Source organism: Cricetulus griseus (assembly GCF_003668045.3).
Source record: "Cricetulus griseus strain 17A/GY chromosome 1 unlocalized genomic scaffold, alternate assembly CriGri-PICRH-1.0 chr1_1, whole genome shotgun sequence".
Taxonomy (NCBI): domain Eukaryota; kingdom Metazoa; phylum Chordata; class Mammalia; order Rodentia; family Cricetidae; genus Cricetulus; species Cricetulus griseus.
Window position 1 is genome coordinate 40,125,977 of NW_023276807.1, and position 16,384 is coordinate 40,142,360.

At 43.8% G+C, this 16,384-nt stretch overlaps 1 protein-coding gene across 5 annotated transcripts in view; it reads right to left on the reverse strand.

The window, feature by feature from the left end:
* The window catches only part of Acsl1 (acyl-CoA synthetase long chain family member 1), a 63,376-nt gene that overhangs the window by 23,988 nt on the left and 23,004 nt on the right, over positions 1-16,384 (reverse strand). For all 5 annotated transcript variants that reach the window (XM_027391099.2, XM_027391096.2, XM_027391098.2 and 2 more), the window contains exons 3-5: positions 8,201-8,315; positions 4,849-4,913; positions 984-1,085 (exon numbers count right to left, since the gene is read on the reverse strand). In XM_027391099.2, the coding sequence (XP_027246900.1) occupies positions 984-1,085; positions 4,849-4,913; positions 8,201-8,315 (282 nt within the window). The remainder of the gene's footprint in view (positions 1-983; positions 1,086-4,848; positions 4,914-8,200; positions 8,316-16,384) is intronic.

The window sequence follows — 16,384 nt, forward strand, 5'->3', positions numbered from 1 at the left end:
GTTGTATGTGGGTGATAAAAATCCTACGGAAGCAAAACTTTTTGATATATTTCTGAGATATGATAGAAAACCAAATCACTGCATGAGGCCAAGTGCAGGCCAGCTGTGGACCATGCTACTTCTTGGCAGAACATGACAGTCGGTCTCAGAAGACATTTTAACTTATGAAAACAGGACACACAACACAGGGAGAGCAGAATCAAGATGCCTCTCCAGACACAAGCAGATATAAAATAAATCTGATGCTTGGATTTTTCCAAGGCAGCTACTGCTGATATGACTAGCTAGCAGTGCTCTAAGAGGGACTTCCCATGTCAAACCACCTTATTTTCTTCAGTTATTGTGTGTGCACTCACACACATGCTCAGGGGTACCCATGGAGACAGAAGAGTTGGATTTCCCTGGAGTTGGAGTTATAAATGGTGGTGAGACACCTGATATGGGTGCTGGGAATCAAACTCAGGTCCTCTGGAAGAGCAGTGTGTGCTCGGAACCACTGAGCCACCTTTCCAGCCCCTCAGGTCACTTTTCTAAAGTACTAAGTGCAGGCCTCTATAGCCAATAACAGCTGTATACTGCCACCAAGGCCAGCTCAGAGTGGGTATTTTGCAGTTTGGAAATCTGAACAGAAGAAAGGCTCAGACCCTTCAGGAAGAAAAGTTCACTACTAACAAAATGTACCCACAAATTCTGTTCCAATTTATTATTATTAATAACTTATTAATGCCTTTTATCCAGTCATAGAGGTCGCCATCCCCTGATCTGACATTTTTATTAAGAGTTTTGTTTAACTAGCTGAAAAATGGGGAGGGGGGGCTATGATTTTCTTTTAAGAAATTCTCAGTTCAGGTTTTCATACCTATAACTTTCTAAGGAAGAACCACAAAGCCATATTCCCAGCAGAAAACAAGACAACAAAGTCTAGTCCCCATCGGCTGCAGGCATGAAACCACGGAGATGAGTAAATGGCTCATGGTTAATACCTCAGGTCTGTTTTGGGCAAAGATGCCGATGAACTGATCTGGGGAGGCCTTGAAACCCTTCTGGATCAGTGCGGAGCCTATGCACTCAGCCAGTTCTGCAACCTGCAGAAAGGGGAGGCAAGCATTAGCAAAGAACAGCATTCTCATGGCAAGGACTTTATAAAAACTCACCAGCTGACACTGTGTCTCAGCTGCAAGCAGAACTATTCAGAGAAGGGGAGCAATGCCTGTTAAAAAATGTTTGCACAACACAGGTTTTATTCACCAACTCAGCATTAATGGACCCGGCTATAGGACTCCTTCTGCAAAGCAAATTATTTTGTTTGCAGGTCCCAGGTGACTACAAATCAAGGCTTCCTATATATGTATGTTTCTATTTTATGTTACAAAATGACAAAGAATAAGGAGATACTGTTTTATTTTGGGGGGGTGGTGTTGCTTGTTTATAGTGCTTGGAGGGGAACCGAGGGCCATGAACAAGCTAGACAAGCATTCTAAAATGACCTGTCTCCAGTACTTGACTTCTCCAGCTGGTTCAGGCTGACCTCAAATTCACAAACCTACTGCTCCAGCTGCTGGGATAACAGGTATGTAGCAAGAGGCCTGGCTAGATTTTTTCTTTCATTTATAAAAACACTAGAAAAGTGACCAAACCCATCAAAATCTGTCATTAGAAACAGCTTTTTAAAAAAAGAAAGAAAGAAAAAAGACTAAGCTTTTATTTGTTTTTTGAGACTGAGTTTCTCAGTGTAACCCTGCCTGTCCTGGAGCTTGCTCTGTAGAACCAGGCTGGCCTTGAATTGGTAGAGCTCTGCCTGTCTCTGCCTCCCAAGTGCTGGGATTAAAGGCATTGACACCACACCCAGCTAATACTAAACTTTTACTCTACATTCCCATTCTTCAGAATTTCTTTTTGGTAAATAATACAATCTTAGGAGGAGATTTTTAAAGGCCTTATGTGCAAAGATACAAATTTCAAAATTACCTAAAGTTGAATAAGTCCAGGGGAAAAATAAAAAGAACAGCTGGGTGGTTAAGTAAATGGCGGTAATCCCCAGAAAATGACAGCAGGTAGCTGGCAAATAGTACAACTCTGAGAAATGCACAGAGCCTGGGGCAGTGTTGGTGATAATGATGAGTAGTAAAAGTAGATGAAAACCAACAGTACAATACTTAAGCAAAAACAGTCACAAAACTTAGGAAGACATATCCATGGCTACCGTCTCGACACTCCTACTCTAAATTAATTTTTAAAAATTTAAACCTTAAAGTGGTAGGCTAGGCAGTGGTAGCACACTCCTTTAATCCCAGCAGAGGCAGGGGATTTCTACAAATTCAAGGCCAGCCTCGTTTATAATGAATTCCAAGACAGCCAAGGCTAAACAGAGAAAACCCATCTCAAAACCAGCAAAACAACTTAAAAACAAAGAGTTCTTTATTCTCAATAGTACTTTTAAGGCATATCATGCCAATAGGAAAAGCAGCCATACTATCCTTGCCAGGAATCCCATCGGTTCTGGTACCTGACACTATCCCAGGCCTACCTAAGAGAATCAGAGTGGCACTGGCCCAGTGACAGCACAATGACACAGTATCTTCTATTCTTGACTAGTTCACAACTCTAAGTTGAATTTAAGGAATTGGAATTTAAGAAAGAAATGCCACAAAACTGTTTGCAGGCCTCACTGGGACAAGATACATACGTTTATATCTCTAGAAAGACCATCTATTTTGCTCTTGGGAAAAGAAAAAAGAAAAAAAAAAAAGCTCAAAGAGACTTATTTTCCTAAAAGTCAATCTTGTTAGCTGAGTAAAAAGTAAACTGAGATAAAGATCTCTACAAAGCCAAAGCTGGCTTCAGTTAAATTCAGCTCTGTGTCTTTGCCAAGCCTCTGGCTGAACTGTGCAAATCACCCAGCGACACCTTCAGACACTCCAGGGACTTTCAGTGTGCCCTGAACACCAGTCTGCATCAGATGCCTTTCTTTTTCTGGCCAACAAATCTAACAGAAATTATGCAGAGAGCACTAGGGGAGTCTGTGGGGCCTGGGGGCTGTCACACAGTGCCCTGTGCCCAACGCATAGTCTTGCTATAGAGACTCTGGAAGCAACTGTCTCAGTGGTTTGAGGTGGTCTCACTCTGAAGTCCAGAGTTGGACTCTGCCTCAATATGTATCCAAGGCCAGCCAGGAACTCACAGTGATTCTCTTGCTCCAACTTCCCCAGTGCTGGGTGTACCGATGGAGCCAACACCTACTGATGGGGGAGAAAAAAACAACCAACCAAACAAACAAAAAAATGGATAGAAACTGGTGTGGGCTTTGGTAAAACCAAATAGAAAGAGGGAAATCTCTCTGGTCACGTGAACTCCTGGCTTCTTCCACAGGCAAGGTATTATAAGCTGATCTCTCTTGTTTTTCTTGAGAGACACATACTACCCAAGCAGAGTGTTGGCCATTCTAGTCCACCCTCTGAGTAGGGAAGAGGACATATCTAGGGCTTCAATCCAAGAAGCTCTGACAGGTGCTACTCCCAGGCTGGGGTGTGCTGCTCCAAAGGACAACTCCCCCCATATCCACACCCTCAGACAAGCCAGCTACAAAAAACAAAGAGGGAGAAAGTCAGCTTGTGTTCATGAGCATCACAGGGTTACCTGGCCCCAGAACAAGCAGCAGTGGAGCGCAGGGACAGAAAGCCATTTCCTGGACAGCTGTGTAGGAAAAAGGAAGGCAGCTAAACTGCACTCACAGCTGCGCCTGCCCATCTTGAGGTCAGACCGGAAAAGCAACAACAACAGCTTGATTCTGTGTAATCATAATGAGAATAAAAGAAATAAAAAGGTGACGTCTTCCTGCTCTGCCACCCACTATTACTCACAAACTGTGCTCAGTTACAGCCACTAATGAGTGGAGATGACGGCATTAAGTGTTCGAATATCTGGGATCCTAGCTTTAGGTTTATGCAGACAGGCAGGGGTCTCCTCTGAACATCTGGGCTCTTCCCTATGGCTGCTGAGGGGATGAATGTCACACCCTGGAGAGCTGGCCAACGACAGTTTTGAGGATCAATGAACAGATGCCAACGGCTCACCCGGCTGTGGTCTGGTTTCTGCCACTCACATGTGTGCGCATGGGCAAGTTACACTGTTTCCTGGGACATGTTTTCCTCATCTATAAAATAGGCAGACACTCCAAACTGGGGTTTCTAAGTTTCCTAGCACTCCTCAGGCAAAGACAAGTGGGGTCTCGGTAGGGGGACCATTTGCTTCTGGAGACTTCTAAAATATCTAAAAAGTTATACTTCGCAATAATCCATATAGGTTAACAAGTGCTTTAAGTTATCCGTTGCTAGAGTTTCCCAGGATTTACTATGCTCTGTTTTTCCGTAGGTGATCTGGAGTTTCCAAAGTGCAGCATGTTTCCTGCTACAGCAATCTTTCACCAGGGTGCTGGACAATCTACAGAGCTGTTCTTATGGTTTGAGTTTGAAATGGATCTCACAGGCTCATGTGCTTAAACACTTGGCCCCTTCCTAGTGGAAGAACTCTGGGAAGAGGCAGAACCTTTTCGGACATTGGGTCTAGCTGGCAGACACAGGGTCACAGGGACTGGCCTTGGGTTTAGGCTAGCCCTGCTGCAGATCTGCCTTGACTTTCAGATCTGCTAAGATGTTAACAAGCTGTATAATCTACATACACAGCCAGGCACCAAGCAACCCCCACAATGGAGGACTGAATACCCCCAAACCCAAGCCCAAATCAACCTCTTCTCCATTTATGCTGATTATTTGGTTGAGTATTATGTTTAGCTTACATTGAGAATTTGGTCATAGATATGAAGAGAGCTATCAGAGCCAGGGAACTCACCTGTTTGTAGGAAATCCATTCATAGGGCTGGTTTGGCTTTCTAGAACCTAAACAAGGGCCGTTGTCTACAAAAAGAAAAAACAAAGATGAAGCAAAAGATGGTCTTGACCGTTAAATATTCCTGCATTTTGTTTGTTTCTTTATTCCTTAAAATATCAGGTAGACTCTAGTCTTGAAATTAGAAACAGTGAGTTCCTATTAGAAATGTTTTCTTCTCCTGGAGTCTGAAGTGGTTTTTATGTTTGTTTATTTGCTGTTTCTTAAACACAAGGGGATTGGAGATAGAAGAGAAAGGCAGATATTAATATGACTGACTCTTGTTGTTGGGCTTGGGTTTTTGGGACAAGGTCTCTCTATCAAGTGGCTCTGGCTGTCCTAGAACTTACTTTGTAGACCAAGCCAGCCTTGAACTCACTGAGATCCACCTGCCTCTGTCTCCTGAGTGTTAGGATTAAAGGTATGCACCCTCACCACCCAGTTAACATGATTTTCAAGAACATTTAACCTGTGACTTTCTCCTCATGCCAGTGGCTGAGTGTAGAGATACTACTGTGGGTTTTCAGAAGAGGTAGCCACCAGAATTTCTCATTCCAACTCAGAATTAAATGTCCCCCAAAGGTCATATGTTGGATGGAGGCTCAGGTGCCAGCTGACCGGCTTCTGAGAAGTGATGGAGTCCTGAAGGTTCTGACCCAATCACTGGGCTAATCCCTCGATGTGCTTGTAATATGATGGCAGCATTGGGTAAATATGCTTGAGGATAACATCTTGCCCTGGCTGCTTCCTGTATCCTGCCCCAGTCCTGCTAACTTTCTATCTCTCACCCCAAAGGGAGGAATGGAAGGAAAGTGAAGATGCTACAACATCTAGGTTCACCAGTCCAAGTCTGAACTGTAAAGGTGTTCTGATTGGGTATGGGGACATGGGGGAACTGGCAAGGAAGACAAAAGAATGGTTTCACCAGGGGCTGTGAGAAGCCTGGTTTATGACTAGAGCAGTGTGGCATGCAAGTGGATTGATTCAACTGCCAGTGAGTGGTAGGGAAAACGGGATGAAATGAGCTGTGCTAGCTGAGCGTTTCCTAAAACAGACCTGACAAAAAGAGTCCTTCTTCTAGACTCTTCAGTTTGCAGTACTGTAACCAAAACAGAGTTCACAAGAGGGTCAGCAGCTCTGCTTCTCAGATGGAAGACCCCTCAGCTACAGGAACGATGCCATTTTAATCCTCAAGAACTACGACAGGCAAATTGCAGCCAAGGGCCATAACGAGCCAATGGCTGTTTTTGTAAGCAGTGTTTTGTAAGCAGTAGAACACAGCTTTATTAAGTCATCCTCCTATATCTGAAGCTGCAGAGATTATATGGCCCCAAATGCCTTAAAGCCTAAAGTATTTACTGTTTGGCTCTTTATGGGCACAACACACCTATCCCTATCCCATCTCTAAAACTGTGGATAAGCAGCAGCTCACCTGCAAACTTGAAAACCATCCATCACCAGATTACCATACCCAGCTTTAGTACTTTTTAAAAAGCATCCCAAGGTGACATTAACATGCAGCTGGGTGCATCTTAAAGATAGTAGGTTTAAGGGGGCTAGAGAGATGGTTTGGCAATTAAAACCACTGGCTGCTCTTCCAGAGGACCCAGGCACCCAAAGTTCATCTCTAACTCCAGTTCCAGGAGGTCTGATGCCCTCTTCTGACTTCTGTGGGCACTTCATGTAAAGGGTGCACAGGCAAAAAGGATGCATAAAAATAATTTAAAAAATTAAAATTAGGTTTAAAAAGCTCTAGGCTAGCTTCTCCTTCCATTGAACAAACTTCTGATCATCTCCGCAAATGCGGGCTTTATTCTCTATCGTATTTCAATCCCGAGTGATCCTAAGAAAGTTAAAGTTTAGGGTAAAATGTCTCTTGGAGGAAAAAAGTTAACATCGACTTAAAAAGCAGCTGCCTTTAATCAATGCTATTAAGAAAACTTACATTCGAGTTTTCTGTGATTTACCGAAGACAACTCACTTTCCAATTAGACAAATAACAGAACAGAAAGATGCCTATGTGCCAGAAGTAGTGTAAGCCCCCAAATCCTTGATACACCCCACTTTCTGCTTATAGAGGAAAGGCTGTACGTAACTTACAATACATATATTTTCACATAGCTTGATGCTGGTCTGCTCTACCTCGGGGAGATTTACTGTCACAGATGAACTCAGACCTGGATGCTAACTTCAAAAGGTTCATGTGGTAAATGATACACAAGGAAGTTTGCTTTCTCTTTTCAACGGGCTAATGTGCCTTTATAGACATACTCTGCTGGATACAATGGGCTGAGTAATCAGACTACACTGGTGTCAGGCAATAAACAGCAGGTACTTCTTGAGTGCACACATGTCTTGTGGGGGCACAGAGAATGCAAGCTCCCCTGGTTCCTGACTGTAAGATCACAATCTAGCTGCCAGTGACAAAAAACGGAAGCTGACATACAGTATGTTAAGATCTATCTTTATAGAGGAATCTCAGAAAAGCAAAAATCACCCTTAAAAAGAGTGTTCCTTTATGAACAATGTATTGAGTACCCTGTGTCAGAGCTGTGGGGAGAGCGAATGGAAGGACATGGTCTCAAGCAGCACAGGCTGGAGGGCAAAAGGTAGGGCTTGGCAGGCTGTAGGCTAAGGGGTTACTGCAAAAGCAGATGTGAGATATGCTGAGAGGAAAAGGGGGAGATGCCCCTCTGAGATAGGACTGAAAATGACATGCCAGGAAGACATTTATAGAAGCAGTGAAATGCAGCAGGGGGTTAAAAGGGTACCAACGTGTCAAGAACGCTGTGAGGGTGGGAAGAGCAGGATTATGATCCGGAAAAGGGGAGTGCAGGAAGACATGAAGGGAGAAACCAGCAGTGGTCTCGCTTGAGGTCTGATTCAATGTGGGGAGATGGAGAGAGGCTGCAATGGAGGCAGGTGACTGGACAGCAACGGTTCTCTAGGGTGTTTCTGATGGGGCACAGCTTCCCTGGGAAGTCAGTATTTCTCTCAAAATATGCATGCTAATGGCTCAGTAAGCCTGAAAAATGATGGGCCGGGTCCAATTTTTTTTTAAACTATAGGAAACATTGGAGCCTAGTATGTGTTATTCTCCATCAAATATAGGACACATTTACTGACAGAGGACATCTGGAGGGCCCTATGAGTTTTGAGATTGGCTCTGACAAGTTACAGAAGGAGACAGGACATGAACACTCAATGCTGGGTATGTGAAAGACTGGCAGATGTGCCTTTTTGAAAGGAAGGCTGGTCATTCCTCATGAGAAACAAAAACAAAGTGTCAGTTACAACAATGCAGCTACGGGCTTACTTGACACATTAATGCCCCTCTGGAAGCCTTCATACAGTGTTCTGACATCATCGTAGAAGTATACCAGGAGATTGTCACTGTCGAGGAGCGCTGATCTTCGAGCACCATCAGTACCCTATTGGGAAGGACAGGGGCAAGCAGATTGTTAACAAGAAGCCCACAGCATCATGCCTTTATAGAGGTGCATGCTGTGGCCAAGGGAAGCTAATCAACATGTCTGTTTTTCCCGAGACTTGTCATTTGTCATACAAACACTTAAAATCTCCTGTCCTAGCCATTCTCAGGCAGATAATAAATACACTGTAATGAATGACGGCCATGATGCTGTAAAAGAGATCTGTGAGCCTATTTTACTTACTGTACACCATCAATATATGCAATTACTATTTGTCAGTTAGATGTAAGATAAATACAAACTGCTAGGCAGTGACTAGCAGCTGAATGAAGAAGTGCAGAATTTGTAAGTTCCCTTGAAGAACCATGGAAGACCACTCAATTTTATTTCCATGAATCACCTACATGAGGGTACTGCCAAAGCTCTCTCATTACCAACTGCAATACAGTCCACGAGACCCTTCAGTTCCTGAGTGGCACCTCAGGTATCAGCTACTAAATAAGTGTGAGCATATGCAAGTCTTTCCAGGTGTTTACGGGCAGCTTGGACAGGTGTGCATGTCGCTGTTGACCACTTTCTTCTAAGTTGTCTCCACCTGCTGGGGCCTAAATACCACTACCATGTACATCAGTCCTGATTGTGAACAGAATGTCAGTTCCTAGCTCCCCCTTGCCCCACCCACCCCCTCCCAAGTAGCAGGAGGAGCTATTGAGCTCTCTAGGACCACAAAGACACTACAGGGGGTCCAGAGAGCCACAGAAACCCCTCAGACATTCTCTCTACACTGGTAGGTAAGAGTAACCACTTGGTTAGAGCCTTCTTCCCATTTCACATTTCAGAGAGGGGCCCTTCACATTTACAACATCCAGGAAACCCTTGAGGGAAATCAGAACATAATAGAAGAACTTCCAGCACCACAAGAAAGGATTGGCCAAAAAAGTGGAAGAGATCACTTCTGGCTTGAGGTTTGGTGGAAGAAAACAGGAAACCACCCCAGTAAGCAGGGTCAAAGAGCAGTCAGAGTTGAATTTCAGGTACCCTGCTGTCCCATGCTGTCCTCAGGGAAGTCCTATGACATGGCATTCAGGATGGTACCTCTTATGCCACTCATCCACTCTTCTTATATATACCATATATATACATACATACACAAACACACCATCATATATGTATATTTGGCATGAAGGTAAACATGAAACTAGGAGAAGGCAGATGACTCAACTACATTTTATACTTGTGTGAGACGTGGTACCAAGTGCTGTGAATACACACCAACACTAAAGAACTGAGTTTAATGAAAAATAAAACCTCCTATGTCTAAACCGAAAAACTCACTTTAAAGACCATACTTTAAAAAAAAAGTTCTCTGTGAAACAGGGTGAGGGGGACATCTCACCCATTAGACAAAGAACTCAGGCAACTAAGGAATGCTAAGAGTAGAAAACATAGTCCGCCATTGGGAATTAGTCCCATAATTGATTATCCAATACCAAGTGGCCAACACTAAATTAACACTATATGGTCTGAGCAGGTTTTATTTATATATTTAGGTGTGTGTATGTGTGTAACAATAACAATGAGGAAAAGGGGGCCACAAGCCATGATTTTGAGAGGGAGGGATAAACAAGAGGGGTTGGAAAGGGAAGAAGGAAATTATATAATTATATTTTAATTAAAATAATTATACAAAGGCAATATATTTTTAAAGCTACATCACTTTGTAGATACATGGATTCCCTTGTGAATAAATGCAATTAAAATGATAGAGGATGCTAATGAAAAAAATGAGTAATATTCATTAAACTGTGACAACAATAAGTTTTCCTAGGGTGCTTGACTTACACAGAGCTACATAAGAAAGTGTTTTCCAAGGTTCTCCCTCTCCTGGAACTCAGAGGCAACTTCGACCACAGTGCAAGGGGGCACGGCTACTGCTCAGGCTGACAGCAGAAATGTTGTATTGTCCTCATGGTACTAGCTGTGTGGCCATACAAAATGCTAGGATTATGGAACCATGGCAGCATCACAAGATTTAAGGATATCTTGTGAACCAGGCAGGGAATATAAGCATCAGATTTGCTGCAGGGAGCCCCTGAGAGGTCTGCAGATGAAGCTATGGAGATGAAGACTAAGTTACAACAGAGTTTCAGGATGTTGGAGAGGACAAGAACATAGGCTGTCTGCCAAGGAAAGCTTTTGCACAGAATAGAGCCATCCCAGGATGGAGGCTGTGTGTGTAACTTAGGGCAAGGAGAGGGGCTTTCCTAGACCACTGGAATGCACATCATGGCAACATGTGCCTCTCATGCTAGGCCCAGGGCTACAGGATTTGATGCTGGCCCTGCTGGTTTTGGGCCTTGTTTTAGTCTTGCTCCCCTACCCCCCCCCCCACCTGCTATGCCACCATCCTTCCCTTTCAGAATGGAGGTGTTTACTCTGTGTATATGGGAAGTATATAGTTTCTGTATTTTCTAGGAGCTCTTAGCTAAAAGACTGCTTTGGGTCTCAGCAAAGATTCTGGATATAGACTTTTGGACAGTGACAGGACTGTAAAGGCTGTGGGACTCTTAAGTTGGACTAAATGTATATTATGTTTTGAGATGGTCATTAGCCTTCAGGGCCCAGGGGTAGAATGTTAGGGTTTGAACCTGGAATGTTACCCCACAGGCTCATGCTCTGACTTCATGTTCTCTAGCTAGTTACTCTATTAATAGAGGCTGTGGAACCTTTAAAAAGGTGGGGCCTAGTAGACAGATGTGGGTGGTGGTATAGGTGTTTTAAGGTATATCTGGTCCCTGGCTTCTCGCTGGCTCTCTGCTTCCTGTCTGTGGGAACACAAACACAAACTTCTTCAGCCACCATGAATGGAGTGATCCACAATGCCTTCCCTGCTGTGATGATGGAAACAGGTTGAAACTGTGAAGCTATAATCTTTCTTCCCTGAAGTAGTCAAGTCAGGTGATATGGCCACTGCGGTGCAGAAGTAAATAATACGTCTTGTCCTTGAGTGACCAAAGACTCCAAGGAATATTGCCTAATCAAAACAAAAAAAGGAAGTCAACAGGGACAGACAAGAGTAGGTCTGGACCCTGAGGGGCATGGACTTAACAGGTTTGTCTTTGTCAGAAATAAGTTCTGTGTCTCAAAGAAAGAGACCATCATTCTAACTGGACTATCTAGACAACGTAAACTTTACTCTTGACCAAGAGGTCAATCTTAGAAGAGAGACTGGAAATGCACCTGAGGGGTGGGGACTGTGTCCTTTCCCCATTGGTGGGAGTTGGACTTCATGGTCTCATTCCATTAGCTATTCTGTTTTAAGATTATAAAATTCCTGGAATGCCATGGGGGACGGGGTTAAACTTTTCCTGAAAGTTTTAAAAGGTGGAGAAGACAAAAGTTTTATAGTATTTAATAGAAAAGACTCATATTTAACATTTCTTAATCTTAGAAACAAGTCTATAAAATATAGACTGGGGAAGCAACTGACATGTGTTGAGAAACAGTAATGCAGGCTGAAACCTGAAACTCTGAGGGTGTGACCCAGCAATCAGGGTTTCAACAAGACTGTCAGGAGATCCTAGTCCTGCCCTATAGTCTGAGAAGCAGGATCCCAGGGACAAGTCCTAAGCAGGGAGTGGTGACAATCAGGGCAGCATTATAGAAAGAAACCTATCACAAGTATAGTGTATAGGAAAGGCTGTAGGAAGACGATGTCATGGACAACATGAAATCTGTCATTTAACATAGGAAAGGGAAGAATTAAGGTACAGAGAAACAGTTCCCAGTCCATAGGGAAGTCTGACAAACAGATGGGGTTTAGTGATGAGCATAAACCTCAAGACAAGACAACCCCAGCTCTCCAAAAACTGCCCAAAGCTTTATATAAACAATTCTTTAGTTAGGCTTAAGCTTTTGGTGTTACCTTGTCTTCAAGACTTGGGGAAAGATGGAGGTAAAACTATCAAACCAAACCTAAACAAGTTCATTTACTCCTAATAAAGCCATTATCTTGACAACATAACCCAAGGATAAGGCATTTATTATTAGTCTAATTATTAATTAAACTAATTAGCAAAGGCTTGAAAATAAAGGGAGAGATACTAACTACAAGGGACAGGTGAAACTGGGCAAAAGGTCCCACTGTCCTTCAGTTGTCAGGGAAACGCTATGACTTGGAGAAGGGGGCACTAGACAACAAGTGCCATGCTTTGAAATTTGTTCTATGAACAATCACAGATTCCCCTATAAGGATCGTCATCTTGGATGGGCAGGAGTGTTCCCATTCTTCCCAAATAGAAATGCAACATGTAAGTGGTGGGCACTCATTCCCTGAGTTATACAAACCTACAGCAAGGAGGACTGTACCCTGCAGTTTGACAGCTGGAGCCCAGAGTGCCCATATGTGCTACAAAGCAGAGCCTTTCATTACTGGGTTATCCAAGCCCACAGATAGATTTCTAGGAACAGCTGCTACTGAAATCAAATGTTTCAAGTGTGGCCTTCTAAGTTAACCTGCAGAAACAAGGTGGGGTGAGGAATGGGCTGTGCTCAGAAAATAGGTTCACATTGCAGAGCCTAATCAAGACTGGAAAGCAGGGAATTATGGGTCTGCTTCAGTGTGGATATGGTTTTCCAAGTTTAAAAAATGAAGGAAGGTGTGTCTAAAGCACAACAGTCAAGGCCCTTGCTACCAGCACATTCTCCAGCATCTACAGGGCGCTAAGGTCCCTCTGGGATCAGTTTCTCTATGCACCACATTGGTAAATACAGTTGAGGTTGACTTAGGCTAAATTAGAAAGAAAAACGCAATTCCCCTTGAGGGCAGGAATGAGGAAAGGCAGGAAATGGGAAACAGGGAGATTCTATGTCTTACATGGTCCTAGAGACTTAACACTCTTGCTAGTATTTGGCAGCAGGAACCCAGGGTGGTGAGTTATTCTAACCTACCTTGATATTTAAAGAATAGCAAATTATGTCCCTGAGGATTTCTGAGAAGTCAAGGGTCCAACTTCACATTGTAGCTTCACTAATCTCTTATCTATAAAATGGGTATCTACAGTAATATAAATAAAAAGCAACCCAAGGAAACCAGAGGGAAGAGAGAAGAAAAGGAAGGTGTGGGGGGCCAAGTAACTTCTCAGGAAACTACCAAGGCTCAGATTTTAATGCTCAATCAATCTATCCTAAGGGGAAAGGCAGCAAATGGAAGCACAATCCTGGCAGTGAAGGGGCTGCACTGCTGCTTCCAGAGTCCACCCCTCCCTTACACCTGACATTCGCCACTTGGCTGATTGGAGCTTCCCTGCTCAGCCCACCAACACACATCTTTTCAGAAACAGGATGAAACTGCTTTTCAGCAACACTGGGTCTTGACACAATGAGGTCTCTGAAAGGCCAGCCTGTGGGAGGCACCCACAGTCCAGTGACCTCTGAATGATAATGGACAAAGTATTTAAACAACACCCCTACACTGCCTCAGTAGGTGAAGGGCAGAGGCTACAGGGCAAGGGTCATGTTTACTGTTTAACTGGATAACAACCCTGGCTCTTTATTCCCAGAGGCAAAGACAGCAGTGTCATCCAACAGTCTGTGCTGGATTTCCACTAGCTGAGGGAGAATGTGTGGGGCCTCTCAAGGCCAGCCACCTCCCAGGAAAGACAGGCTTGCTGACTTGGTCCCTCCTCACTTCCCTGTTTACAAGGCAATGAAGCAGAGCTTCAAATCTAGCTAGCCCAGTGAAGAGTTCTGCAAGCAGGCTCCTCCAGACTTGCCTTCATGCTTGAGAAGACAGGGTCCAGAGAAACACTGCCTTCTAATCCTAAAAGCCCTCGGGCACTTTCCAAACCTAGTTAATTGTCTACTTGCTAGTTTCCTTCAATGTCCACTATACCAAACAGAGGATTTGTTTAGGAGAAATTCAGAGGAGGGGGAGGCACATGAAAAAATATCACTAGAAAAACTCAGCACATATTGCTCTGGCAAAAGAACACAGTCTATAGGGTTTTTACCTAGCCTTGTAGAGAACACACAAGGTGCCAGGCTTCACCTCTACCTGGTCTAATGGGACCTCAGCTCTAAGTCCCACCCTATGTGACTCTGCCTCTCAGACGTTGGTGCTGATGTGCAGTAGGAATTTCTCACAGGAAGCTCAGAGTGGTGACAAAACTGTCATCCCTCCCAACCCCCCCACTCCCCCCGCCACCTGAGGCACCTGTTGGCCTCATTTGGGAGGGGTATTTTAAAACTTAAGTAAATATTACAGAGAATATTTCTGTCACTTCAATGTACATACATCTCTTGTCTAATGAGGCCTATAGCAGGTAGCATCATTTATACAAAATCACATGTGTTTTCAGAACAGGCTTATCACATTCCTATGCAATCAACCCTTGTTTTACTTGGGTATGGAGAACTCAGCAACATACCAATATGCAGGTATATTACATATTATATAAATTGTTATCTGGGATTCATTTATTTATGTATATGAGTGCATCTACAGATGGCTATGAGCCAGCATATGTGTGCTGGGAACTAAACCCCAATCCTCTGTAAGAACAGCCAGTACTCTTAACCACTGGGATATCTCTCCAGATCAGTATGTAGTTTTTTAAGATTAAAAATCAACTTCTTTCTTTCCTTAAGTCCCTAGGACACCTGCTTAATCCTTCTGCAGCCTGGTGTTGGTGTGAAGAACTGAAGCTCTGCCTCTAGTTCCCAGTAATCCCTGTGGTGACCCACAGCACCCACCCACTGTCACTGCTCATTACCAGCCTGACACTTCCTCCTCCCACTCGATTCGAAGCTCCAGACTGCTCACAGAAACACCTTATATTCAGGTTCCAAGACAGTGAGTATACTAAGAAAACAATATTAGAAAGGTTTCATAATTTATCAGAAAGCCTATTAAGTTACTTAAAGGCATGAAACATTGATGTCTGCAAACTTCCTGGAGGCTCTCTGAACAGAAGCACCCTGGATATGTTTTCTTTCCCTCTTATCCACACTGTCCTGTGAGAACTGCCAGCTAAAGACACTCTTAGATACAGAAACACCTTTTGGGAAAATGTGTTCAGGAAGTCTCTGTGTTTGTGAGTATAGAATTGTGAGGGCAAATCTTGGTGTCTCTTTATTTGACCACTGATGGGGGAGGTCCTTCTGTGTGTTTGTCTTATTGGTTGATAAATAAAGTACTGTTGGCCAATAGGAAAGCAAGATAGGTGGGGCTAGGAGTCAAAGAGGATTCTGGGAAATGTAGTAAAAGGAAGTCTTGTGATATAGGCAGGAAGTGACATAGCAGGCAGACTCATACTTAAGCAAGAGCAAGAAGGAAGTCGTTCTTTTCTCTCTTCCTCCTGCTCTCTGCTCTGCAGTCGCCATGTGACCCATAAGAGGAGGCCAGTGGAAGGCGTCCTCCCTAAGATAAGTCTTATGATTATGGATGATAATTAAGACTGAGCTAGCAAGTAAGAAATCCTAGGGATTGGCCAGCAGTATTGTACCTAATATAAGTCTCTTGTATATCAAGTATGGAAGTAGTTTAAAACAAACAAATAACCCACCCTCACAAAGCCTGTTTTCATGTCTATTCAAAGTCATGGAGTAGCAGAAGCGTCAATCTGCAGCAGGTGGGCGGTCCCCCTAGCCCCAAGGGAGAGGTTGGTCTTTAGGTAACCAAGGCTCACAGGTGAGCTGCAACAGAACACTATGGGACAAGGTTCTTGAAATGGAGTCTTATTAAACCATCCTCAAAATTTCAAGATCCTGGTCACAAGCCTGGCCACTTTCCAGAGCTGTACTGCCTTTCCTGTTGGGTCCACAGAGATAGACTCACATCCTCTCCCCTGCCCTGAGTGGTTATAGGAAACTTTAAGATGTAACTTACCCTGAAGTCCTGGGTCAGTACTGCGCAAACTAGAGCCAGGAAACAGCTAGAGTGGGCGGGGAGAGAAGCGTCCAGACCAAAATGTGGACTCCTCACCTTAACATTCGTGTAAGGTTTATAGGAAGGGAAGTGATAGAGGCTGCGTGAGCTGGGAGGAACAGGGTAAGGACTAGAAGGCAGA